We start from the raw sequence: 26475 nt of genomic DNA, 5'->3' as shown, positions 1-26475 counted from the left end.
AAGAAACAGTCACGTGAAAATGTGTGTTTGTACATATCATCGTTCAACATTGTAAAACATGACAGATATCCGCATTTTTTTCTTTCCGTAATATTGAAAGTTTGAAACATATTCAGAGCATTATTATTCTTTAAGATTAAAAAAAAGAATACAACTTTAAAAATTTGGATGATTGGTAAAAATATAAATAGTTAAAACTTTTTTCATTGGATATATTTATTTCTATTCAAGATAATTTGCAGTCCAGATTTCAGTTGCATGCGTTGGTCTCTTAATTAATTCTGCTTTGCATCAAGTGGGCATTTTGTGTTTGGAATCATATTATCCACAGGGTCAATATGTTTAAGATAAGCCGAGGAAAGCGATCCATGATCAATATTGAATGGCTTTCTTGTTATTGATAACATCCCTTCCTCATTAATAACTCCGAGGAAGATATTTTTGTTTTTGCATATTTATCTAAAAAGGAATCCATCGCACTATAATAATACTCGTGTATCTTTATTATCTTAAGAGCATTTAAATCTTAGTCTGGTTTTATATGATTCATTATAAGAAAATGAAATGCACCAATATTGAAAATATTTTCCCCGTCTTCAGATTTTTAAAAGATGTTTTCGTGATCATATTTGAAAAAAATAAATTTTTAAAATTCAAATTTTACAATAGTTTAAACTTGACTACGGAATTAAATTCATTCTAACATATTCTTGATTTCTTTTTCAGGATTTTACGGAATACCTTGAGGGACACTGACTTACTTTTTATGACTTATTTGTTATAGCTTAATATGTGATAACAAATGCAAAATAACAAGAAAGTCATAGGACCAAGTCAAAACACTTAGAAAGGAAGTCATTGTTCCTCCAGGACAATATAATCTGTAATATTTGAAAATTTAAAAAATGTTGAATTTTACAAACAAATTTTTAAAAAGAGTTTAATTCGATTGAATTCGTTTCAATGAAAAGTCACTTTTATTATGACAGATTCAAACTGTTATAAAAATGTTTTTTTTTTAATTTGTTGTTCTCCAACACTTAAGCTTTAAAGACTTCATATCGACGTTCTATGGTCGATTAAATAACCTGTCAGCAAATATAATTCATCATTGAGTCAAATGCTGACTGATGTTTTTCATGCTGATTGTTAGGCCATTATTTAAACACTGAAATGTCAACGGATTTTTCCGTTATTTCCCAATCATGACAATGAGCACACGGAGGGAGTTACCGATCGGCAGGGGATGCTAAATCTTCCATTGCACCTGATACCACCTTTGATGTGTTGGAGGTCAGTGTTTGTTCTGCTCCTACTTTGTATTGCTTAATGGAATTTAGGAGCTTGTCTGTGAACAGGATGTATCTGGGATTCTACCACGGTTATTGAAATCTTCAAAGGAAGCCGCGGGACATTATTCTCCAATAGACCACGAACGTCATCAAAAAATTATCAGATCAGAAACACGTATCAAATCTGAACAATTCAAATGCATGTTTGGCTGTAGAATGAAATACTTGATTAGACCGCATCGATGTGTCGTCTTTTGCTGTATAAACACTGTAAATTGCATCAAGTTGCTGATGAATTTCGGTTTTTATAGCTAAGCGGGGCTATTCCACGGACCTCCCTACACATTAAACAACGTGATTTTAGCAGTAAAACAAGAACATGATTTTGTTTTTGTATATTCATTTTAACTGATCAATACATATTACGAACAAATTTGTAATTAAACAAGACTGTTTTTAATGCAAGGAAAGCTCAAATATCTGCATTCCATATATAGGTAAGTCAACAAAATTTCTCTCTGGTGTTAAATAGTACAGCGTAATCGAGACATGGTGACCTAATTCGTTTCTCTATAGAGGAAACAATCTGCCGTATTTATCGTCCTTGGTAGAATAGAAATAAAGTCCTTGTTGTCGTGAATGATGCAGAATAACCTCCTCGGTCTCGAAATGTTGTTTGAAATATAAAAGCCTCGGCTAACGCCTCGGCTTTTATCTTTTTAACAACATTTCTCGACCTCGGAGCTAGGTTATTCCGAAACATTCACGAAAACGCGGACTTTATTTCTTAAATACAAGAGGTGTGATCAGGTGCGTAGGAGGAGTAAGCAGTCACACCCACTGAGAGAATTGTGTATTGATCAAGAAGAAGGAATATTCTATAGTCAAATTAAGAATAAAATTTAAAAAGTCTAACAATTTTTATAAAACGTCAGTCAACGTATCATTCAATCATGGGCTTTATTTACTGACAAGCACTGCCATTATGGCAACCAAAGAAATGCTTTGGTTTAGAAATTGATCAAACACAGAACATGCTCTTTTGTAACTAATCAACAGAAAAACATAAACGCCATTACGTTATAAATTTCATAATGTTACATTAACATAACTGAAATTAACAACCTAATAAATTATACACAATGCAAATTTGTGAACATCTCTTGCTGACAAGTAACACCAACTGTGAGCCCAACGTTATGACCGGTTTAAGGATTAAAACAAAGGCCTAAAGTATTGTATGAAATATCGTCAACATATACAACCCTTTGATAGGTCGCATTTATTTGCAAGGTCACTTTAACGACCACAGAAATTACGAAATGTTGTCTTAAAAGAAGTTATTGAAATCCTTTTACATGTACCATGAACTTATCTAGATTAGCCATACGCAATAGCATGCTCTACGTATGAACAATTTCTAAAGGAGGTAAATTATTGACAAACAAGTTGATGAAACTAGAATATCAGCAGTCTTCTTTAAAGTCATCATTTCGTAAGTTCTATGGTCGATACAATGACCTTGTCAGCAAATACAATTTATCATTGAGTCAAATGCTGACTGGCGGTTTTTATACTAACTGTTAGTCCATTATTAATACACTGAATCGACGACAGATTTTTCCGTTATTTCCCGATCATGACAAGGAGCACACGGCGGGTGTGACCGGTCGGCAGGGGATGTTCAATCCTCCATAACACCTGGTCCCACCTCTGATGTTTTGGAGGTCCGTGTTTGCACTGCTTGTATTTTTGTATTGTTTTACGAATTTTTGATCTTAAATACTGTTCGTTATCTCCATATGTTTCATCAGTGAATAGCATACATCTGTTTAAAAAGTGAACATACTGATATCAATTCAAGCCTAAATTCCAGTGAAATAAAACATAACGAGGGCAGCACAAACACCTCTACACCATCATTAGTAAGATCAGGTGCCACAGGAGTAAGCATCCCTCCCCGACCGCTCACACTCGGGCAAACGGGAAAAATCTGCAGACAGCCCAATTTGCAAATTATGGTCCAACAGTCAAGCAATTGGTATGAAAAACGTCAGTCAGCTTTCTAGTTAATGATAAACTGTACTTGCTTATTAGGTCATTGTATTCATCAGGACAGACCATAAGCAAATGTTTATCAAGTATGAACTTTAATGTCTTTCTATCAAAAAGAAGTGGTTATTCCGGACAAAGTGACGCATGCGCAGGTAATACTTCCGTTCCTCTATGGACAATACTTGCCATGAGACTAGAAATCAAGAAATATTTCTGATCTGTCTTTTAATGAATGACATTTTTGTAATGTAGTCAATTTTCTGGTCAGTTATATTTTACAATTCATTTACTGAATCTGCTCTAGGATTTGCTGCTCATTTTCACTCTGAACAGAGGCGATCAATCAGAATTTGTGACGAGGACTCGAGAGCTAATCCGTAATGTGTTCTTTGCATGATATCTTTGTTGCTTAAAATGCCTTAGAATGCGATTTTCGACAATGAAGTGTTCTTGCTGAATTCTTGTAAAGGGTACAATAGTTCGTAGATCCTAGAAATAATTTAATGTGAATTTCCAAGGAGTCTCATTAGACATTTAAAAAGTGCTATGTTGATTACTTCGATAACCCCTTAAAGTAATTTATAAATGAGGCGTTAATTATTTAGAATGATTAAGAACTTTGTCTTCAAAGTTAATAATTGATTGGGTAAAAGGATATATATGCAGTGATATTTTTTTCTTTTCAAGATTCTGAAAGCAAAGATATATTTTAAGAGATTCAGTGGTATCAACGAAACTCTATGCTAAAAATTTTAAGAAAAAAAAAACTTTCATAATTAAAAAGTGAGTTCAAGGTGCCTTATGGAAGGCAATAAATAACATCGTGTGCTCTACACATACTTTACACATAAACAACAATTTCGAGGAATAATATGATATGATACACTTTATTTTATCTATTCTTCAAGAAAAAAGGCTTATTAATTTTCAAATATTTTTTTTCTGTGATGAGATCTCATTAGATAAATGAAAAAAAAAAAAACAACTAAAAATGAACTCGGGTTGGACTTGGTTTCAGAGTAATTATCTGTATTCTAAAGTAAACAAGAATTGCTCCCTTTCGTCTGACAAACATCTCCATCAGGGATATTGGTAAACATTTCTCAGCTCTGATTACTATTAGCGAATATGAACAACATTATTATATATTTATCCCTCCTTGTATCGGCTCTCGTCCACTGAACTAAGATTATCCAGGGAATATATGAATATTCGTTACATAGGCCATTCTTTTTTCCAAGTAGAGATCTGTGTTTTCTGAATTTGTAAAATCAGAGGAAAATTTTTTTTGATTGTTATTTTTCCCGTTCAATAGACACTTCTTACGGTTACAAACTTAACAGTTTATATGTAAATGAAGATACCCATTAGCAAAATGGAAAATAAACATTTGCAGTGGAAATAATTAATGCATCCGATATCTGGAAACGATCTCGGAACTGATCGGACCTTTTCAATATCGATCGATTGATCAACACTGAACAGAACTTTAAGGATTTCTTATTTACTTCAACGACATATGGTGGTAAACATTGAGTGTAACAGCAACGTAGCTAGTAAGTTCCGAACAGCGGCGGGAGGCACCTTAATTCTGATTCCGTGTGGATTGATTCAAAGTACTCCGATGGATTTATGCGAGAGGGATTATACCCCAAGTTGCTTATGATTTTTATCCCGGGAAAAAATGTTTGTCCTCCTCTTTGCTAATCAATTTAAGGAGGAAAAGAAGAAAGCCTAATTAAACAGGGCAAGCGATAATGCTATTTCTGGTGGTTGTTTTCAAATAACACGATGGATATTCTCTGGAACCGTATGTTTACCCGATTTTTCTGTTCGACAAAAGAAATATTATTCTGGCGGCGGATTTTTTGAGAACATGACCGAGTTGAGTGAGTTACACCCCTTTACATCAGCGGACGGTGTATATATTCAGCGATGCTGATCCTAGGCGTGACGCTTGTTTTCCTTCTATCACATGTGTCTTTGTGCATGGAAAATCCACACAGAGTCGGTAAGTTACTAGACATCATCAATCAAACCTTTTTCCATAATAAAAAAATAATAATAAACGATTTTTTTTCTGCAAGCTAGAATATAGATTATATTTCAAATATTCTATTTAGGGAAAACAAATAGGTTTTGAATTAAAATTTCATGAAGTATATCCTATTTTATAGCCAAACCATTATTGAAATTATTTTCTTGCACCGTAAAATTTATGGAAATGAATTTTCAAGCGTAAAAAATGTAATAAATATACATCATGGAAATCACTTATCCACAATAAAATTACGCCTTTAAATAAGAAAGATATAATAAATTATGAAAAATCTCATTCTTTAGCATAAATGATTTGTTACTTGACGCAGTTTTATTCTTACTGCCTAATTTATGCCAAAAATTACGAACAGCGTTCCTTTTCGAAAGAGAATTCAGGGACAATATACGATCAATATGTACTAAAGAAAAGAGGCAGAATGCATTAAAAGAAGCCATTGCATCGCATCTGAAAAGCCTTTGTACCTCATCTTCTATAACCAAAATTAATATTCATGTACATATAAATTGTGTGTGAGAAAGAGAGAGAAAGCGAGAAAGTTTAATGCAGCCATTTTTTGACACTATATGTATTTTCTGTGGAACGTGTTCTTGAAAAAATGTGTTGTTTGAGGACCTGCTAATTGAGATCAAATTGAAATGTTTCCTTGTAGAAAGCGTACAAAATGACTAATCCTGAAACTCTCAGAAACCTAATCACACGGACTCTGACGAAATAATTCCATTTCCTGGTTATTTGTTTAAACTCTTTTTTCTGCAGTTCTATTGACAAGTCTGTAGAGATGACAGCGGGCTGTTTCCTTCGAGTGTCAGAGAATGTAAATGCTGCATAAACTAATTTTAACAAACATGCAACAATATGTCCACGGATAAATAGTTTAATTCAAACTCTCGTTTTCCTCCTGAATTTTCATGATGCGCTTATTACTACGTCTTTGATCTCAGGGATGGTCTTATCAAGCTAATTAAATACCACGTGGATCACACAATTAAACTCGGTAGAGTACTTCTGTAAGGTTTGCTTTATTTGACGTTGAACATTTGATAATAAATAGGTACATCTTTTATTATTATTTTCTTTTACTCATTCAGTCTAAAATAATGAAAACCAACTTTTATCACTTCTTTACGCCATTAAAAATATTCAGCGTAAATCTATGATGGATTCCATTAGAGAAGTAAAAAAGACCTGTTACCTTTTTCAGCTGAATAATGTTTTTAGAATAAAATTTCAATATCAAATCCATAATATATGATGTGTTAAATGAAGTGTAACTCGATTATCCCATGTACTGTTTATAACAAAAGACTTTATTATGTCGAAGAGCACCTGTTATAGCATATAAAATGGGCGATCCGTTAGTCTTTCTCTGAACCACCAGCTGTTTCCTGGTGCGACTATATGTCAACACGCTCTGCTTCTACATATGTTTGTAGACGTTATCTCACATTACAGATCAATATGAGATTATGATACTTATCTTTTCGATTGTCGATATAAAAAAAAAATTTCGAGCAACTGACATAATGGTTTCCTCCCCTAAGCGTCAGAAGTTGAGAAGGGTCTATTTCTGGTGCAGACAATAAATTATTCTTTTTAATATTTTTAGCTCAGACAAAATATTTTTCTCCAAGAATTTGTCTTTGGGGTATTATATTAGTAAAACAAGTTACCTGACAAAATATTGAGGTACGTTACCATTTTTGCAAGACACCAGAGGGTGATATTTCTTATATAATCCTTATTAATAACCTTAATTTATTGAATTGCCAATTTCACAATTTTTGGTGAAGTAAGTTTTTTTTTTTTAAACACACAGAAAGCAACTTCGAAAGTTTAACAAAAGAATGAAAATTTTAAATATTTTTAATTTGATTTTAAAAAAGAGATACAACACATATGTTGAACGACGTTTCATGTGACCTTGAACTTGGACTGTTCCCCTTCGGAATCGTCTGCATTTAAGCTTTGTTGTAATAATTTAAAGATTTATATACTGCAGATGCAACTTACTTTTTGAAGAAAAAATGAAACTTACTTTTCGCCATACAGTGCTAAAAAAAGACCGAATTCCTTGTACACGAAAGACCTGATAAAATAACCAATTATAGATCATCATCGGATTTAAACATTGTCTTAGCAGTCGTCATCTCTTCTAGCTATTTATGAATAATTAAGAATGTTTGTAATTCTAACGACCTGCGATTACTCGCAGAGGAATATTTCCAATTAATTTCCAGGTGACATCACCGGTATCTCTGTTATATAGAAAAACCGCAACAATAGCAGAGTACATATGCATTTATCAAAGGGCATGATCTCTGAGTTTTGAGAGCAAAATGAAAATGAGATATATATCACAACAGCACGTGTATGGCCTCCGTGGGTGGACATTTTGAGGAGATCTCAGTACCGTCTTCTGGAAGATTCTTGACAAGCTTTTAAGACAGTGAGGAATCAATTGCTCTTTGTTAGAATATAACCATTTCCTTTTATTTTATTGGAGTCGTTTTTTTCGATCCATGCATCACAAATCTTTCTGTATGATTTTTTTCTCCCTACGGAGTCTATAGGGTGACAACATTGCACTTTCGTTCTTCAGAGGAAAACATTTTGTGCTAAATCAAAATTGCCTTTTTCGTAATTCCGCAAGTTAAACATTATTTTAACACTATAAATGTAGGGAATAGTGTATCTGGATAATGCTTTAGATTGTAGGTGAAATTGCAACTTGAGGGAAAATATGAACCCAAACAATAATTAAGTTAACGTCTTATCTAGTTTTCATTGGAAGTCAGACATGATCTTGAAACCTTTTAAGAAAAAACGAGATCTTGAAGTGGTCTCGTTCAAATCTGACAAGTGCTTATGAAATTTCTTTTAAGAAATAATTCGATTCATTGCATGAGTGTTTGAATCGAAGACGAGGTGATATGATAATCTATCCAGTCCGTAGTCAGGTTCACCCCAGAGAGACATGAGCTGACAATAGATGCCAGCAGTGACTCGCAGAAGAGTTCCCAATCACAAAATGGCAGCTTCAGATTGCCACTCCTCCATTTTTCGCTGTCTTAGGCAAGAAATGATTTTCCTAAAAGGTCATTTACATAATCCCTTTCGTCCAGTAATGAATAAATCGAGAAGCTAATACAGCAGGCCCGGATTGTAAGTGCCGGTCAGCTTCTGATTATTAGCCGTATTTTCGAAAAAGTAAAGATGTGGAAAGTAACGAAAAATAAGCTTCATTAATATTCATAAGGACTCCGAAGAAGCAAGACAGCGTTGTCATGCCACGTACGGAGAATCTCTTCGGCAGAATGGTCATCAGGAAACGGTCAGATTGAAATCGACCGGTCTCCGAGCGAGGCTCTCCACATAGGATTCAGATTCGTCTCTGATTTCCCCGGAATGATGTATCACAGGGAGCACAAAAAGTCTCTCTCTCTGTCGGTGCCAATATGTTCATCTTAGCTTCTCTTGTAAATCGAATCGACAGCAAAGTGGAATAAACCGCGATAGATTCAATAAAAATGGAGGTTATGGATAGATGGAAATTAATTGCGACATGTTTATTGACACCAGATAGGCTGCAAAATCTCCCTTAACACAGGGATGATAGGAGATGCTTTGAATGTTTTGCACTAAAGTCATCCAAATCCTACAGAAGCGAGGCTAGGGTAATGGAAATCCTCCTTTATTCTAGTTATTGAACAAGTTAACTACATTGAAACATTTATTTTTTGAAATGTCACTATTGTTAATGTCTGAAGCAAACTTTTTTACCTGATGGATTTGTATTGTACCTCCTCGTTAACTAAAACTAAGTTAAAGGACTCGATATTGAAGTGATTTTTAAAGTAATGAGACACTGGGCGAGAACGATAACCTTTGCATGAAACATATGAAGATAACAAACAGTATTCAAGATCAAAAGTCCATTAACAATACAAAATAGGAACAGAGCAAACACAGACCTCCAAAACTTCGGAGGTGGGATCAGGTGCCATGGAGGAGTGAGCATCCCCTGCCGACCGGTCACACCCACCGCGTGCTCCTTGTCATGATTGGTAAATAACGGAAAAAATCTGTTGTAAATTCAGTGTACAAATAATGAACTAACAATGAGTATGAAAAACGTCAGTCAGGATTTGACTCAAAGATAAGTTGTATCTGCAGACAAGGTCATTGTATCGACCATAGAACTTACGAAATGATAACTTTAAACGAAACTGCTGAACTTTTTGTTTCATCAACTTGTTTGTCAATAATTTACCTCGTTTTAGAAAATGTTCATTCGTAGAGCATGCTCTTGCATGTTTTAAAAAGTATGAAATAATAAAGAAAAAATCATCAAAATGCAGTTATATACGTAATTTAAATATGAAAATTGCATGCAGGGCCTCAAGACCATAAACTGAGAACACTATTTGACTTGTTAGTTGTGTTGCCTATTCTCGCAGCATTAATGTTACTATATATGTTAACATTTAATAATAGTTAGCTCCATTTATGTGTTGACTCAATCTATCCCTGGGAGCTTGGAATAAAAGATACCACAGAGTCTGAAACACCTATTTAATATTTAAATATTTTACTAGAAAAAGACGTTAATAGCAATTAACAAACAAAGCTTTATGATAAACGCGATGTCAACTCTTATATCATCACTTCTCCTTGCTGATGTAGCAATATATCCTTATCACCTGCATTAACGATTATGTATCTAAGTATATTTGTTCTACAAGAGAATGTTTTACTTACGAAAAATTGCTAAAACGAGGCAAGCAGGCTATTGAAAAATAAGTTGCTGAAACAAAACAAAAAAACCAACAACAAACCCTTTTAAAGCCATATCATTTGGCAAAGTTCTATGGTCGATACAATGACCCTGACAGCAAATACAATCTATCTTAATATTAAGTTAGATGTTGATGGACGTTTTTCATATGAATCGTAAGCCATTTTTCACACACTGAATTGTTTTCGGATTTTCCGTTTGTCCCGACCATGACAATAAGCGCGCGGCGGATGCGACCGGCACCGGTCAGTTTGGATTGCTTACTCCTCCATGAAACCTGGCCTTATCTCTTCTGACTTTTAGGCCGTGATTTCTATGATCCTTATTTGTAAAGTTTGAATGGACTTTCCGCATACTGTTTGTCACCTCCATATTTCATTGCTGTAAACAAGATGTTGATAATGGTTGTACTTTCTTACCCTACTTATTTCACATCTCTTGCTAGAAACACGGTGCTTGTGAAAATTGTCAACTGTGACATCATGTCAAAATGAAGTTGGCATTTTAACTCTATATTTTGCCCGTTTCTTGCTAGATGCATGATGTTGATAAAGATATTTTTTATTGCTGTCCGTATTTAAACACTATGTTGGTAAAGGGCATTCAGATTTTAGAACGCAGTTCGTTATTCGCAATTCAAAAGTGAATTGCGTTCTAGAACGCAGTTCGCAATTCAAAATTTAAACATAAGCTGAGTGGTCTGAAATTTTGGGGGTGGGGTACTAGGGGCCAGATACCACTTCTATGAAAAAATGGTGATGGTACCATCTCTTGTTTCCGAGATATGGACTTCTAGTTTTTAGCCCCACTATATAATACTATACGAATAAGCATCGGGCTCGGGGACATCGAAGTCCCCTACCCTGGGGTCTGAAATTTTGGGGGTGGGGTACTAGGGGCCAAATACCACTTCTTTGAAAAAAAGGTGATGGTACCATCTCTTGTTTCCGAGATATGGACTTCTAGTTTTTAGCCCTACTATATAATACTATACGAATAAACATCGGGCTCGGGGACATCGAAGTCCCCTACCCTGGGGTCTGAAATTTTGGGGGTTGGGTACTAGGGGCCAAATACCACTTCTATGAAAAAATGGTGATGGTACCATCTCTTGTTTCCGAGATATGGACTTCTAGTTTTTAGCCCTACTATATAATACTATACGAATAAGCATCGGGCTCGGGGACATCGAAGTCCCCTACCCTGGGGTCTGAAATTTTGGGGGTGGGGTACTAGGGGCCAAATACCACTTCTATGAAAAAATGGTGATGGTACCATCTCTTGTTTCCGAGATATGGACTTCTAGTTTTTAGCCCTACTATATAATACTATACGAATAAGCATCGGGCTCGGGGACATCGAAGTCCCCTACCCTGGGGTCTGAAATTTTGGGGGTGGGGTACTAGGGGCCAAATACCACTTCTATGAAAAAATGGTGATGGTACCATCTCTTGTTTCCGAGATATGGACTTCTAGTTTTTAGCCCTACTATATAATACTATACGAATAAGCATCGGGCTCGGGGACATCGAAGTCCCCTACCCTGGGGTCTGAAATTTTGGGGGTGGGGTACTAGGGGCCAAATACCACTTCTATGAAAAAATGGTGATGGTACCATCTCTTGTTTCCGAGATATGGACTTCTAGTTTTTAGCCCTACTATATAATACTATACGAATAAGCATCGGGCTCGGGGACATCGAAGTCCCCTACCCTGGGGTCTAAAATTTTGGGGGTGGGGTACTAGGGGCCAAATACCACTTCTATGAAAAAATGGTGATGATACCATCTCTTGTTTCCGAGATATGGACTTCTAGTTTTTAGCCCTACTATATAATACTATACGAATAAGCATCGGGCTCGGGGACATCGAAGTCCCCTACCCTGGGGTCTGAAATTTTGGGGGTGGGGTACTAGGGGCCAAATATCACTTCTATGAAAAAATGGTGATGGTACCATCTCTTGTTTCCGAGATATGGACTTCTAGTTTTTAGCCCTACTATATAATAATATACGAATAAACGTCGGGCTCGGGGACATCGAAGTCCCCTACCCTGGGGTCTGAAGGTCCGAGGTTGGGTTACTATGTGTCAGATACCACTTCTATGAAAAAATGGTGATGGTACCATCTCTTGTTTCCGAGATATGGACTTCTAGTTTTTAGCCCTACTATATAATACTATACGAATAAACATCGGGCTTGGGGACATCGAAGTCCCCTACCCTGGGGTCTGAAATTTTGGGGGTGGGGTACTAGGGGCCAAATACCACTTCTATGAAAAAATGGTGATGGTACCATCTCTTGTTTCCGAGATATGGACTTCTAGTTTTTAGCCCTACTATATAATACTATACGAATAAACATCGGGCTGGGGGACATCGAAGTCCCCTACCCTGGGGTCTGAAATTTTGGGGGTGGGGTACTAGGGGCCAAATACCACTTCTATGAAAAAATGGTGATGGTACCATCTCTTGTTTCCGAGATATGGACTTCTAGTTTTTAGCCCTACTATATAATACTATACGAATAAACATCGGGCTCGGGGACATCGAAGTCCCCTACCCTGGGGTCTGAAATTTTGGGGGTGGGGTACTAGGGGCCAAATACCACTTCTATGAAAAAATGGTGATGGTACCATCTCTTGTTTCCGAGATATGGATTTCTAGTTTTTAGCCCTACTATATAATACTATACGAATAAAACATCGGGCTAACATCGAAGTCCCCTACCCTGGGGTCTGAAATTTTGGGGGTGGGGTACTAGGGGCCAAATACCACTTCTATGAAAAAATGGTGATGGTACCATCTCTTGTTTCCGAGATATGGATTTCTAGTTTTTAGCCCTACTATATAATACTATACGAATAAGCATCGGGCTCGGGGACATCGAAGTCCCCTACCCTGGGGTCTGAAATTTTGGGGGTGGGGTACTAGGGGCCAAATACCACTTCTATGAAAAAATGGTGATGGTACCATCTCTTGTTTCCGAGATATGGATTTCTAGTTTTTAGCCCTACTATATATAATACGAATATATCGGGCTCGGGGACATCGAAACATTTTGGGGGTGGGGTACTAGGGGCCAAATACCACTTCTATGAAAAAATGGGCTCCATATTTTGAAGACATGTTCTTCATTCCTATAAATAGCAGGAAAACCCATTCTTGTCATTCTTCTCTTAGGGAAAAACCCCTTGGATTTTATACGAAACTATCTTTAGCTTCCACTTGTAATACTCGTAAATAATTTATCGCATTGTCTCTGAATTTACACCAGAAATTCGAAAAAATGAAGTCGTGTTTATTTTCCGATTATTTTGATTTTTATATTTTCTTCAATAACTGTAATGTTATTCACGTCTGAAATTTCATTTCAACTATATAGTCATTTCGGAATTATATTTTTTTAACAAAAAAATGTCTTCTCAAATATGACAGATTAGATCTACATGTACATGTGTATAATTTAGTAATTAGGGTTTTAGGGGTTTACCATTTTAATAAGAATCCAGCAATCAAAAACAAAAAAAGGGGAGGGGGGGAGTTACAGAAGAAGAATTTAGAAATAAATAAAGTGGAAGAGGATATCCAGTATTTTGTATATGATTTATAATAAAAGTGTTCTTATAATTTTTTTTAGATTTCTTTCTCCATGAATATGAAAATTTTATATAGCAAGATTTAAAATCTAAGTTTATTTTTTTAAGTTGTTAAAATTTCATTATCAACTTTTGTTTGATAATATACCGATATTGCCCTTTCATAATGTTTATTCATAGATATAGTTATGTATATAGACTTCACAGAAATGCAAAATACTCTTTTTTGTGGAGTCGATAAATAAATGGATTGACAATATGAAAGGACTACCAGGTACGTTTGTTAACTTTTTAACTGAAAATAAAAATAATTTGTATAAGCCATAAGTTTTCTTTTTCATCTTTTTATCCAACAAACGAAGTTTTGAGGTGTATATACGATTTAACTTGTCCGTCTAGCCGTCTGTCTGTCTGTATAGCTGTCTGGTTACATGTACAAACGGGTCCGGTCCACATATATCTTTTGATGAAACTAAAGAATATACGTCTTCCTACAAAAATTGCCATGACCTAAGGATGTGCCATGACCTTATCCTAAGGTCATTTGGCAAGTTTAAGGTCACTGGAAGAAACTTTTTCATTAATTGTGTCCGGTCAATATCTTATGTATACACTTAGTGAGTTCCATTTTACACTAAGATTGCTTATGACCTGAGGTTGTGCCATGACTTTACTTAAGTACATTATTTTTTGCAAGTTCAAGTTCAACTTTAAGAAAAAGTTCATAATTATATTTTCTATGCCAAAAAAAACTGAATCTACCACTTAACACAAAGATTGCTAATGACTTAACGGTGTGTTATGACCTTGATTCAAATTATTTTGTGCAAGTTCAATGTGACTAAAAGAGAAAGTGCATAATTTGTGATTTAGTCCATATCTTACTTATGGATAAATTTGGTGTGTTTTTTTTTTTTATAAAAAGATTGCTAATGACTTGAAGGTTTGACTCGATCTTTATTCATGTTTTTTTTTTGTGCACGTTCAGTGTCACAGGAAGAAAATAGAAATATGTCCATAGGACATAAATGCCCCGCCGAAGGTATACCGGGGTATTAGTAATGCAACATGAAAATTTGTATGAAATTTGTTCAGAATATCTTGAAAAGTGATGCAGTTGAATTACTCACATCAGTATGTATCAGCATATGAAGTTTCAGAAAAGTGAGGTCAGGGTCAAATGAAAGGTCATGGTCAAAAACTTCTGATACAGTTGAACAATTCTCATCCGTATGTATCAGCATATAAAGTTGAAAAAAACATTATTAATGTTTTAATAAAATTAAATTTTAAGTTTAAACACAATTTGATAAAAATGAGTTCGAGGTCAAATGAAATGTCAAAAACGAAATGTTGATGTAGTTGAAATGCTTACATTAGTATGTATCAGCATATTAAGATTGACACTAATTTTGGAAAAGTGAGGTCAAAGGAAAGGTCAAGGTCAAAATTGTTGATGCAGTTGAATAGTTCTCATCAGTATATGAAGTTTGATAAAATATCTCGGATGGTTTCTTTAAAACTGAGTTTAACACTAATATAAGAAAAGTGTGGTGAAAGTTCAAAGGAAAGGTCAAGGTAAAAAATGTTGATGCAGTTGAATAGCTTTCATTAGTATGTATCAGTATATGAAGTTTGATAAAAATTCTTGGATGGTTTCTATCAAACTTAGCTAAACACCAATTTAAGAAAAGTGTAGTAAAGGTCAAGGAATGTTCAGTGTCAAAAAGTTTGATGCATTTGCATAGCTCTCATCGGTATATGTACCAACATGTGAAGTTTGATTAAACCACCTTGAATAGTATGTTTAAAACTAACAAAACACTCATTTCAGAAAAGTGAGGTCAAGGTCAAAGGAAAGATCAAGGTCTAAAATGTTGATGCAATTGAAAAGCTCCCATTATTATGTATCAGTACATGAAGTTTGAAAAAATATCTTGAATTGTTTTTTTTAAACTAACTAAACACTTATTTAAGGAAAGTGTGGTCAAGGTCAAAGAAAAGGTTAAGGTCAAATAAGTTGATGCAGTTTCATAGCTCTCATCAGTATGTATCAACATGTAAAGTTTTGCAACACCATCTTGTGTGGTTTCTTTAAAACTGACCTAAACACTAATATAAGAAAATTGAGGTCAATGTCAAAGGAAAGGTAAAAATAAATTTTGATGCAATTGCACAGCTCTCATCAATATTTATCAGCATACGAAGTTTGATGAAAATATCTTTGAGAGTTACTTTAAAACTGAGCTTTGAACTGAGCTAAACCCGAAATAAGAGTCAGATCAAAAAGTAAAATATGAGGTGCACAGTAGCATTATGTAATGAATCTGTGTAAATATTATCAAAGAACTGCTAACGTTAGTATTGTTCACCTGCCTATCCCCAAATCAGTTTTCAAAAGTTTGGATATTTGAAATAATCACACCAAAGCCTTTTTTGTTTCACTATTTCAGAATATGGTGATGCTCTTTAACCCGATTTCAGTAAAAAATATCGCATACCCCCTTAATTTCAAGAGCTGGAACTAGTATGGTTTACTTTTTTGCACAGGTGTTAAATAAATGATCACTAATCATTGAATTGTTCTTTGTATTAAACAAATATTTTATGGCCAAATGTCCTCAATATTGAATTAAATGGTTTTAAAATGTAAACAGAAATCAAGAGTTAGCGTGCGTAGTTCTTTTATTCCGTGGTATAGGAGGAGTTGCGGATAAGAGATGGGTACTCTTTAATACTATAGAAAAATGGCACTGTCAATGTTTTGCCTTGGAAAACCAAAAATATGTGTCCAATCAAAAAGTCAAATTGGAGGCCACAATGGCAATATATAACAAAAATTCTGTGAAAGTCTCATTAAATATCATTTATTGGGCCAATTTTAGCCAAACTTGGTAGAGAGCATCCTTGTTTAAAGGGACTTTAAATTATCAAATTAAAGGGCCAGGTTCCCTTGCAATTAGGGATCATCACGAAAAGGCAGGAATAGGGTTATGGAGACTCTAACCGAAGGTCAGATTAGGGGATCAAACTTTGCATTGAAATATATATGAAATTCCTTTCAATTCTTCTCAAGAACGTCAGGGTCAGATAAACTGAAACTTAAATGCAAGCATCTTATGGTAGATTATCTAAATCATTACCCTTGGTGGTAGGGGTTTGGTAATAACAAGCTTAGGGGTAATGAACAGCATGGTTAAAATAACTCAGGTGTGTCATATGGAACTTGTACCCAACCCTAACAATATCAGAAGCCGGGTAAGGGGACTTCGATGTCCCACAGCCCGCTGTTTATTCATATACACGTAGTATCATATAGTAGGGCTAAAAACTGGAGGGCCATATCTCATAAACTAGAGATGATACTATCACCATTTTTTCATAAAAGTGGTATCTGACCCCTAGTGCCCCACCCTCAAAATTTCAGACCCCACTTCGATGTCCCCCAGCCCGATATACTCACCATTTTTTCATAGAAGTGGTATCTGAAACCTAGTACCCCACCCTCAAATTTCAGACCTAGGGGACTTCGATGTCCCCTAGATGTTTATTCGTATAGTATTACAATATAGGGGTAAAAACTGGGGGACCATATCTCGGAAACTTGAGATGGTACCATCACCATTTTTTCATAGAAGTGGTATCTGATCCCTAGTACCCCACCCTCAAATTTCAGACCCCAGGGTAGGGGACTTCGATGTCCCCTAGCCCGATGTTTATTCGTATAGTATTACAATATAGGGGTAAAAACTGGGGGACCATATATTAGAAAACCATCACCATTTTTTCATGAAGTGGTATCTGATCCCTAGTGCCCCACCCTCACCCACTTCGATGTCCCCTATATAGGGGTAAAAACTGGGGGACACCATCACCATTTTTTCATAGAAGTGGTAAAAGGGTAGGGGACTTCGATGTCCCCTAGCCCGATGTTTATTCGTATAGTATTACAATATAGGGGTAAAAACTGGGGGACCATATCTCGGAAACTAGAAATGGTACCATCACCATTTTTCAAAGAAGTGGTATTTGACCCCTAGTGCCCCACCCTCAAAATTTCAGACCCCAGGGTAGGGGACTTCGATGTCCCCTAGCCCGATGTTTATTCGTATAGTATTACAATATAGGGGTAAAAACTGGGGGACCATATCTCGGAAACAAGAGATGGTACCATCACCATTTTTTCATAGAAGTGGTATCTGACCCCTAGTGCCCCACCCTCAAAATTTCAGACCCCAGGGTAGGGGACTTCGATGTCCCCTAGCCCGATGTTTATTCGTATAGTATTACAATATAGGGGTAAAAACTGGGGGACCATATCTCGGAAACTGGAGATGGTACCATCACCATTTTTTCAAAGAAGTGGTATCTGATCCTTAGTGCCCCATCCTCAAAATTTCAGACCCCAGGGTAGGGGACTTCGATGTCCCCTAGCCCGATGTTTATTCGTATAGTATTACAATATAGGGGTAAAAACTGGGGGACTATATCTCGGAAACTAGAGATGGTACCATCACCATTTTTTCATAGAAGTAGTATCTGACCCCTAGTGCCCCACCCTCAAAATTTCAGACCCCAGGGTAGGGGACTTCGATGTCCCCTAGCCCGATGTTTATTCGTATAGTATTACAATATAGGGGTAAAAACTGGGGGACCATATCTCGGAAACTAGAGATGGTACCATCACCATTTTTTCATAGAAGTGGTATCTGACCCCTAGTACCCCATCCTCAAAATTTCAGACCCAAAGGTTATATTTAAATTTTGAATTGCGAACTGCGTTCTAGAACGCAGTTCACTTTTGAATTGCGAATTGCGAACTGCGAACTGCGTTCTAAAATCTGAACGCCTTGGTAAAGGTCGTTGTTCTAACCTTACATAAACACGATGTTGATAAAGTTCGTTGTTTCTGACCCTACGTATTGACCGTTTCTTGCTACCTTGCTGAAATTGAATTGTTTATTTTGGGATCACAACTTCCAGGTTAAATAAATAATTCAGATCAGCTAGATAGTGATCATCACTGTTTCTGTATTATTGCTTGTCTGACACTATGGAGTTATGCTCGCTGGGACGGAGATAGAACAGGGCACTTTAATAATCGCCCACAGACGGTGCATTACTCTTTGCAGAGCCTTTACAGCAATATATAGCTCTGGTCACTCTGTACTAAAAGCAAAATTAAACATGTATGGCTTAATGATACAGAGGGCCTTATTCCAAAAGACGTATCTTTTAAAAAGATAAGTGAGCTTGCACTTTAGCTATTATAAGACATAGAAATAGATTCACGAAACAGCTATTTTGCTGAATTTATCAGTTACTAATATAGGCCTAGGAATACAGTGATTTGGGGGTGGATGGTGAAGGGAAGGTCTCAATTATACAGAATAGTTAAACTTCTGAGCTTTTTATTGTCAATGGAATGCAATATGTCGTTTAATGATATTTTATTAATGAATTTGGGAATCTAATAATTTTAAGATATATGTAGATTCAGTTGCATCTTTTTGAATTATTCCAGTGTGGTACTACTTTGTATCTTTTGGACTTCTCGACAATCTCTAAAAAAAAAAAAAACTTTACATCAATAGATGTAATTTGTTGTTTAATATGATTTCGCCTCCCATCAATTTAAATATTGGCCAGAGTTGACTGTCTCGTCTGCGATGTATTTTAGGTTACATGTATATCTTACTTTGCATTCAATGTTAAGCTTCGGGTCTTCAAGAACGCCTCTGTTGAACAACCCGTGGTTGTATTATCAAGGATATCGAAAAGGCCGAGGAGAGCAGATAACTAAATATTTATGAACAGTTATACAAATGACTTACCTATGACGACTTGATATAACTTGACCTAGCTTACATGTATTTATAGTTTATACTTTTTTACAAGTTAGGCAACACAAACACACACACATACAAAAAGAAATATCAAAATAAATAAAATGTATTTTTTGATGATAATAATGCAAAACCAGAATCCCCTACCACGAATAGAACACATGTATTCCAAAAAATTGCTGGTGCTACAGGACACCCACAGGAAAATATTGGATCTAAAGTCTAATAATTGTTTGCAAGGGTTTTCTACCAATAAATTATAAAAGCAGAACTTTCTAAACTGAGAGAAGCGTACCGGTAGCATGAATAAAATCTAATTAAATTTAACATTTATTTGTTAATATCTCTTTGTTCAACTTCATTGATGAAATGTACATTTTGCTGACAAAAGCAAAGGGACGGGCGTTGTTTTATTATTCCCGCATTATTTAAATACTTGCTTGAATGTATTTAAAGAAGCTAATCAACCTGGAAAAATATTGTTTGCATACCGTTCTTGGTTCGATTTTTAGGTAAATTTGACGAGTGTCATTAATCAAACGGTGACACAAAGCCATTGTAATTAACATTTAGACCCTTTTTATGTTCCACAAAGTTTAAGGATCATGGTTTAACATTAGATACCACTCACTTATCCAAATTAAGATTTTTTTTTTGACACTTAATTGCTTAATCAACTAATGTAAGTGAAATAACATAGCTTTAAGATAAGTCTAATACAGGCTTTCATCTCGAGAGAATGTTATATGGTATTCTTGTAATGGATTTCCAATACATGCCCTAACATTGTGCAGGCGGTATAATGAAATAACAGAAAAAGAATCGAAATTAATATGGCAATATTCTCAGTAAAATATGCACAAACATCATTACGGTAAAGATTCCTCTCTACATTACAATGTGTCTCGTTTCACAATCAATCTTAATATTCCATAAGTGCAAATCATGCACATTTTATTTTTCAACTGCAGTGTTGCATTGATTTAGATTAACTATGTTTGCCTTCCTCTAAATCAATTAACAATTATTTATGACATTTTTTTTTTATTTTGTCACTCAGAATGAACAATGTCAGTCGTCCAGCACATTATATGATAAAGGGATTGTGGAAATGTTCAATGTATAATTTCATTTAGTCAATTTTACTTTCATAAAAATTTTTACAAAGACACATTGCAGTTAATGTTCTACCAAGCCTCTTTCTCCACACTCAGATATAAAGAGTAGTGAGGGAAAAAAATTCTGGATTACTTGTAACTATACATTCTAGCAGTAGTGTACGAGGGTTGTTCGTCAAGTTCGTGGACTAGAGCCATAAAATTAAAACCGCTTAAGATACATCAATGAATTTTTTAACGTTTATTTAGCATCATCTTTTTTATTTAATTAATAAACTATATATCATCATTTTTTGTAATGAATTGTTGTTTTTTTAAAGCAATGATATGTCCAGGCGGTGCAACCTCGAAGATTACGTTTTTTTTCTACCCAAGTGTGATTGAGAAAAAAAAATTTTATATGAGCATTTGTCATCCGAAAATGCCTTAATTCACTCATGCGGTATTACAATATTATACCGTAAAATGTGCAATTTTAGTCCCATTCTGTAAGTTTTATGAAATTTCATAGTTAATTTTATATGAAATGTCCAAAAAATTTATGTTTTGTAAAGACGTCAGAAAGGGGAATGGATTTTTTTTCTAACATGCTATGAAGGTTCACCCCCTGGAAAAAAACTGGCATATAGACATAGGAAATATTTGAATGGGCAATTGAAAAATAAAATGCATTCAAAGTACTTGTTTTTAAATACCGAAAAAGATAACTTTTGATTAAGTGGAGCTATGACTTTCATATTTCACATGTGCATTCCTTGTGACAAGACATTTCTTTTGGTACCACCAAATTTTACCTTTTGACCTTGACCTTGGAGTTTGACCTACTTTTACACAAAATTTTTAGATTTTTACTTTGGCTATAACTTTTGAACGGTAAATACTAGGGCTTTTGTATTTCACATAAGTATTTTTTGTGGCAAGACCTTTCATTGGATATCAACAACTTTGACCTTTTGACCCTGACCTTGGAGATTTCTGTACTTATAAGAAACTTTAACCTTGGTCATAACTTTAAAACGGTAAGGGCTAGGGCTTTCATACTTCAAATATGTAATCCTTGTGAGAAGTCCTTTCATAGGATATCAAAAACTTTGACCCTTGACCTTGGAGTTTGACCTACTTTTTAAAATTTTTAACCTTAGCCATAACTTTTGAAGGGTTTAATCCTTGTGACAAGACTTTTCATTGGATATCAAGCACTTAGACCCTTTGACCTTGGAGTTTGACCTACTTTTTAAATACTTTAACCTTGACCATAACTTTTGAATGGTTAGGGCTAGGGCTTTCATACTTCACATAAGTAATTCTTGCGAGAAGACCTTTCATTGACCCTTTTACTTTGACCTTGGAGCTTGACCTACTTTTTAAAATTTGGGTACCAATATATCTAATTTGCATTTAAGAAAAGTTTAATCTTCGCTTTGTTGCCATGCGGGGTCATCAGTATTTCACAAACGCGTCTTGTTTCTTTAAACTTTTGATTGAGGAGAGATAGGGCTTTCATATTTGACATGTGCATTTCCTATGACAAGATATTTTCGAGCTTGCTATGATTTCTGACTCCTTGACCTTGGCCTTCAAGACTGACCTTATTTTTTTAAAAATCAACTTTGCTGATAATTTCTAAATGACATATGATAGGGCGTTCATATTTGACATCTCACCCACAAAGACACCGAAAGCGGGGGGGGGGGCACAATTCTTTCAATTTGCTTGTTTAAAATGCACTTCCACTGAGCTTAGGTAACTTTTTTTTCAAAAGAATAGAATTAACAATGTATTATAGGTAATATGACTTTGACTTTAACAATACTACTTGTGCGTGCGCAATAGTAGTTGCAACATTTTCCAGATGTCTTAGTGTAATCAACTGTGATTGACAGCAGTCGATCATAAAAAGGTGAATACTAGATAGGTACATCTAAGGGAGACTTTAAAAGGCACAGTGCTTTTTCCAGCATAAGTGCTTAAGAAATGATTAATTTCACAGGACTACATCTTGATAATAATTTTGCGTGATCAGAAAGTACCACAGCTATCAGCGTGCCCTTTCCAGTAACGACAAGGAGATGGTTTTAAGTAGGTGTAATTACTAGCGAGAATCAGTCCTAATTGGCTCGGGCTCAAAAGACTTTCCTTGCTCAGAGACGTATATTAGTCTATAATCCTGTATAACGTTGATACAAAATAAAGACACGAGCCCTGAAAGTGAAATGAAAACGTGATTTATTAAATTCAGACTGGTTGACAATTGCTGCATTTGACTTGAATATATGTTGCTTTTAAATAAATAACAGAAAAAAGGTTTTTAATCATTCAGAGGTGATTGTATTCTTATGACCCTAATGTCCTGAAATCAAGAACTTGATTCTGATTTCGATATCATTTTGTTAAATCTTTACAGGAAAATATTTGATTTGCATTAAGGTCGACCAAAAACATGTGTCAAGTATAAGAAACATGTATCTGCTAGCTGATACAGTAAAATGTCCATTATACTCATATATTTTTGAAAATAAAATATAATGGACATAAGTATTTAATATCATAAATTAGATATGTCCGTCTGCACATTTAAAAATGCTTTGTATAATGGAAAATGCTTGTAATTATAGCATATCTATGTGTATATTGCAGCTGTCCTAGGGCATCAAGGAATATCAATTCAAGACATACACTCCTTTTTAGTAAAACTGGATCCCTACCACGAATTTGACCTTGTGCGTATTCCATCAACCTATCCGAAAATGACGTTTGACAACATTAGAAATGGTAAGTTTATCCAACATTTACCGTGTTTCTCTTCATTGTCCAAGCTTTTGTTTGTTATTTGTTTGTATGTATATCATTTGTATTAAAATAATTTGAAATTGTAGGTATCTTTATGCACCTTTTATCTCCTCACACCATTAACTTTTTCACTTAACATAACGAACAATCTGTTGAAAGTGTTATGATCAAACTGCATTATGAAAAGTTCATAATATAGCAACATTTTTGCTACAGTTTTCTTTAAAATCTGATAAAGGTCACCTTCGTAATCCAGTAATATATTGCCATCTGTTTTTGTCTGACGTTCGAATTTTGACGATCGTCTGTATAGCGTCAACCGTCAGTCGTACAAACAATGTCAACATTTTCAGCATTTTAAACCCATTTAATTTTTTAAAACTTAGTATATATAATATATGTGTAAAGGAAAATAAAATTGTGTAGATTAATAGTATCCACCTCCCTGACCAAGATTTAAATCTCTCCCATGCATCAAGCAGTTGAGCAGTTGGCATCATTATAATAGCAATACATCTTAATCCAAACCCATAAAGTTCACTGTAAAAAATAACTAGTTAATGTCACGAAGAAAACTAGTAGATTCACTGTCCATACAATCACTACTTTAATAGTAGTTTTACCAGATATTGGTATATTTACTAGATAAGATTAGTAAATTTAAAATTGATGAGTAATTTTCACTAGGTACATGTATCTAAGTATCTATACAACCCCCGCTCCACAACTCACTATCTTAACCAGTAAACTGAAAGTTTACTAATCACGTTACGAAACACACTAGTTACATGTAAATTCACTAGGTTTTTCTTACAGTGTTCAGAATTCCTGGGTTCAGTCCCAGGGTGACAATAAGCTGGTATTTAGTTGAGATAGCACCTTAAATTAGGAAATCTTTGTATTTTACCAGTTGATATCAATGTGACATGTTTTAATAAACAAGAAGCCCTTGATCAAAAGTGAAATTTATGACTTTATCGATCGTCTTTTATGATACACAAAGTTGTAGGTTATTGAAAATGAATTTTAATGTAACAGAAAATCTTCTTTACTCGTACAATTAAAGAGGTAGAAATTGTGCAGATTCTACAAGCTTAAAGCGGTTAATCTATGAAATTTATGATATTCAAGACAGAAACTTTTGGCTGTTAAGATGGACCTAACTTAGGCATATATTAGACGCAGTAATATTTAAAAGAAAATCGTCGAGACAACTGAATTAGAAATCAATATCCGATCACGATAAAAAGCACGAAGTCCTCTACCAAAATTTGAAATATCAACAGACATGTTTAAAGTCAACATTTTGCAAAATCTATGATCGATACAATGTCTTTGTCAGCAAAAATAATATGTCATTAAATCAAATGCGACTGACGATTTTTCCCATACAATTGTTAGATTATTATTTTTTCTTCTTTACGGATGTTTTGGCTTGCCCGATCATTGGAAGGATAAAACGGCGGGCGATACTGGTCGACAGGAAATGCTTAAATTTTCCATTATCATTTTGCTTATTATTTCATTGTTATCAATGACTTTCAAATTTCATTACTGTTTGTTATCATCATATTTAATGCCCACTGGGACAGGATTTACCCTCTCTCCCTCAAAATTGGAGTAGAAAAAAACAAAGAAATCCCAAACATCACAGGTGAGCTCGGGTAAATGGAGGACTGAGCATCCCCTGTCGACTGGTCACACCGCCGACAATTCCGTGTGTATCCGATGGACCGGAAATTACTATAGAAATGTCATTTGACTTAATGTTAAATTGCATTTGCTGAAAAGGTCGTACTATTGAGCATAGAACTCACAAAATGATGATTTTAAACGAGACTGCTGATGTTTCCGCAACTGGTTTGTCAATAATTTGCTTTGTTCTAGAAATTGTTCATATTAATACGTAAAGAATGCTCTCGCGTATCGAATTCATTTAGAGATATAAAACCCCCATGCAGGTGATAAAGGTATATTGATGCATAAGTAAGGGAAGTTGACGATTTAAAAGTTAAAGTCATTACGTTTTTCATAAAGCTTGGTTGTTAGATTACAATGTACCATTAACGTCTTTTACAAGTAAAATATCTAAATAGATGTATCAGACCCTGTTGTAAATGTATCTTCTATTTCAAGCTCACCGGAATATATTGTATCGACATAAAAATGGAAAGAAACACTGTTAATTGACAATACGTCGTCGATATATCTAAATGTCGACTTGAAGGCCACAGTAAGTATTTTCTTCCTTTCGCGTACAAGATTTTGGACAAATTCTGCTTTGTATGAATACAAAAATGGAATTGTTTACAGCGGGGTGCAATTGGTACAAATCGGAATTCCAATAGATTGTTGGAAGACATGGTCTCCAGAAACCACGTAGATATTGTCGATCAAATGCAAGCTAGTATCGTTTGATATCAACTTCAGAGTACTTGTGTGTACAATCAGAATGTTTGTTAAGAAATTAATTTTGCAAATGTCCAATGACAGGGTAAGTTAATTTACGAGTTCCATTTTATTTGAAAAAGCAGCTGTCATTGATATAAAAATGATTAAAAAATGACTCGACTTTAATTTATAGTTGAGGAGTAGATGTATGTAAAGTTGAATATTCGTAAGTTTTTATGTTGTTGATTTTAATAAAATGTTGTGATTTCAAATCTGAAAGTTCCTTTTTTTAAGTATCCACATCTTATTTACAACATTTCTTAAATAATTGCTGCACAGTATTTCCTGAAGTTTTGCCTTCACTTCTGTTAGTATTTTAGTGAGGAGAAAAGAAAGAGGCTTGGTAGAATATTTACTGGAACCCGCTATGTATCTGTATTCCTATGTAAGGAGTTTTGTGAAGTTTTGGAATCCAATATACGTACACTGAAAGAAAAACCTAGTGAATTCCTAAAGCGTGTAAGGAGT

General features: G+C 34.9%; 1 protein-coding gene across 3 annotated transcripts in view; it reads left to right on the top strand.

Annotated features, from left to right (window-relative positions):
* Nucleotides 1-4876: 4876 nt before the first annotated feature.
* Nucleotides 4877-26475, top strand: part of LOC134270349 (glutamate receptor ionotropic, kainate 3-like) — a 42110-nt gene continuing 20511 nt past the window's right edge. For all 3 annotated transcript variants that reach the window (XM_062752588.1, XM_062752587.1, XM_062752586.1), the window contains exons 1-2: nucleotides 4877-5358; nucleotides 23404-23538. In XM_062752588.1, coding sequence (XP_062608572.1) covers nucleotides 5283-5358; nucleotides 23404-23538 — 211 coding nt within the window. In that variant the 5' untranslated portion in view covers nucleotides 4877-5282. The remainder of the gene's footprint in view (nucleotides 5359-23403; nucleotides 23539-26475) is intronic.

This window comes from Saccostrea cucullata, unplaced genomic scaffold (assembly GCF_032062105.1).
Source record: "Saccostrea cucullata isolate Sc308-1 unplaced genomic scaffold, CSIRO_AGI_Scuc_v1 ctg203, whole genome shotgun sequence".
Classification (NCBI taxonomy): domain Eukaryota; kingdom Metazoa; phylum Mollusca; class Bivalvia; order Ostreida; family Ostreidae; genus Saccostrea; species Saccostrea cuccullata.
This window is presented reverse-complemented; position numbering and strand designations above follow the sequence as displayed.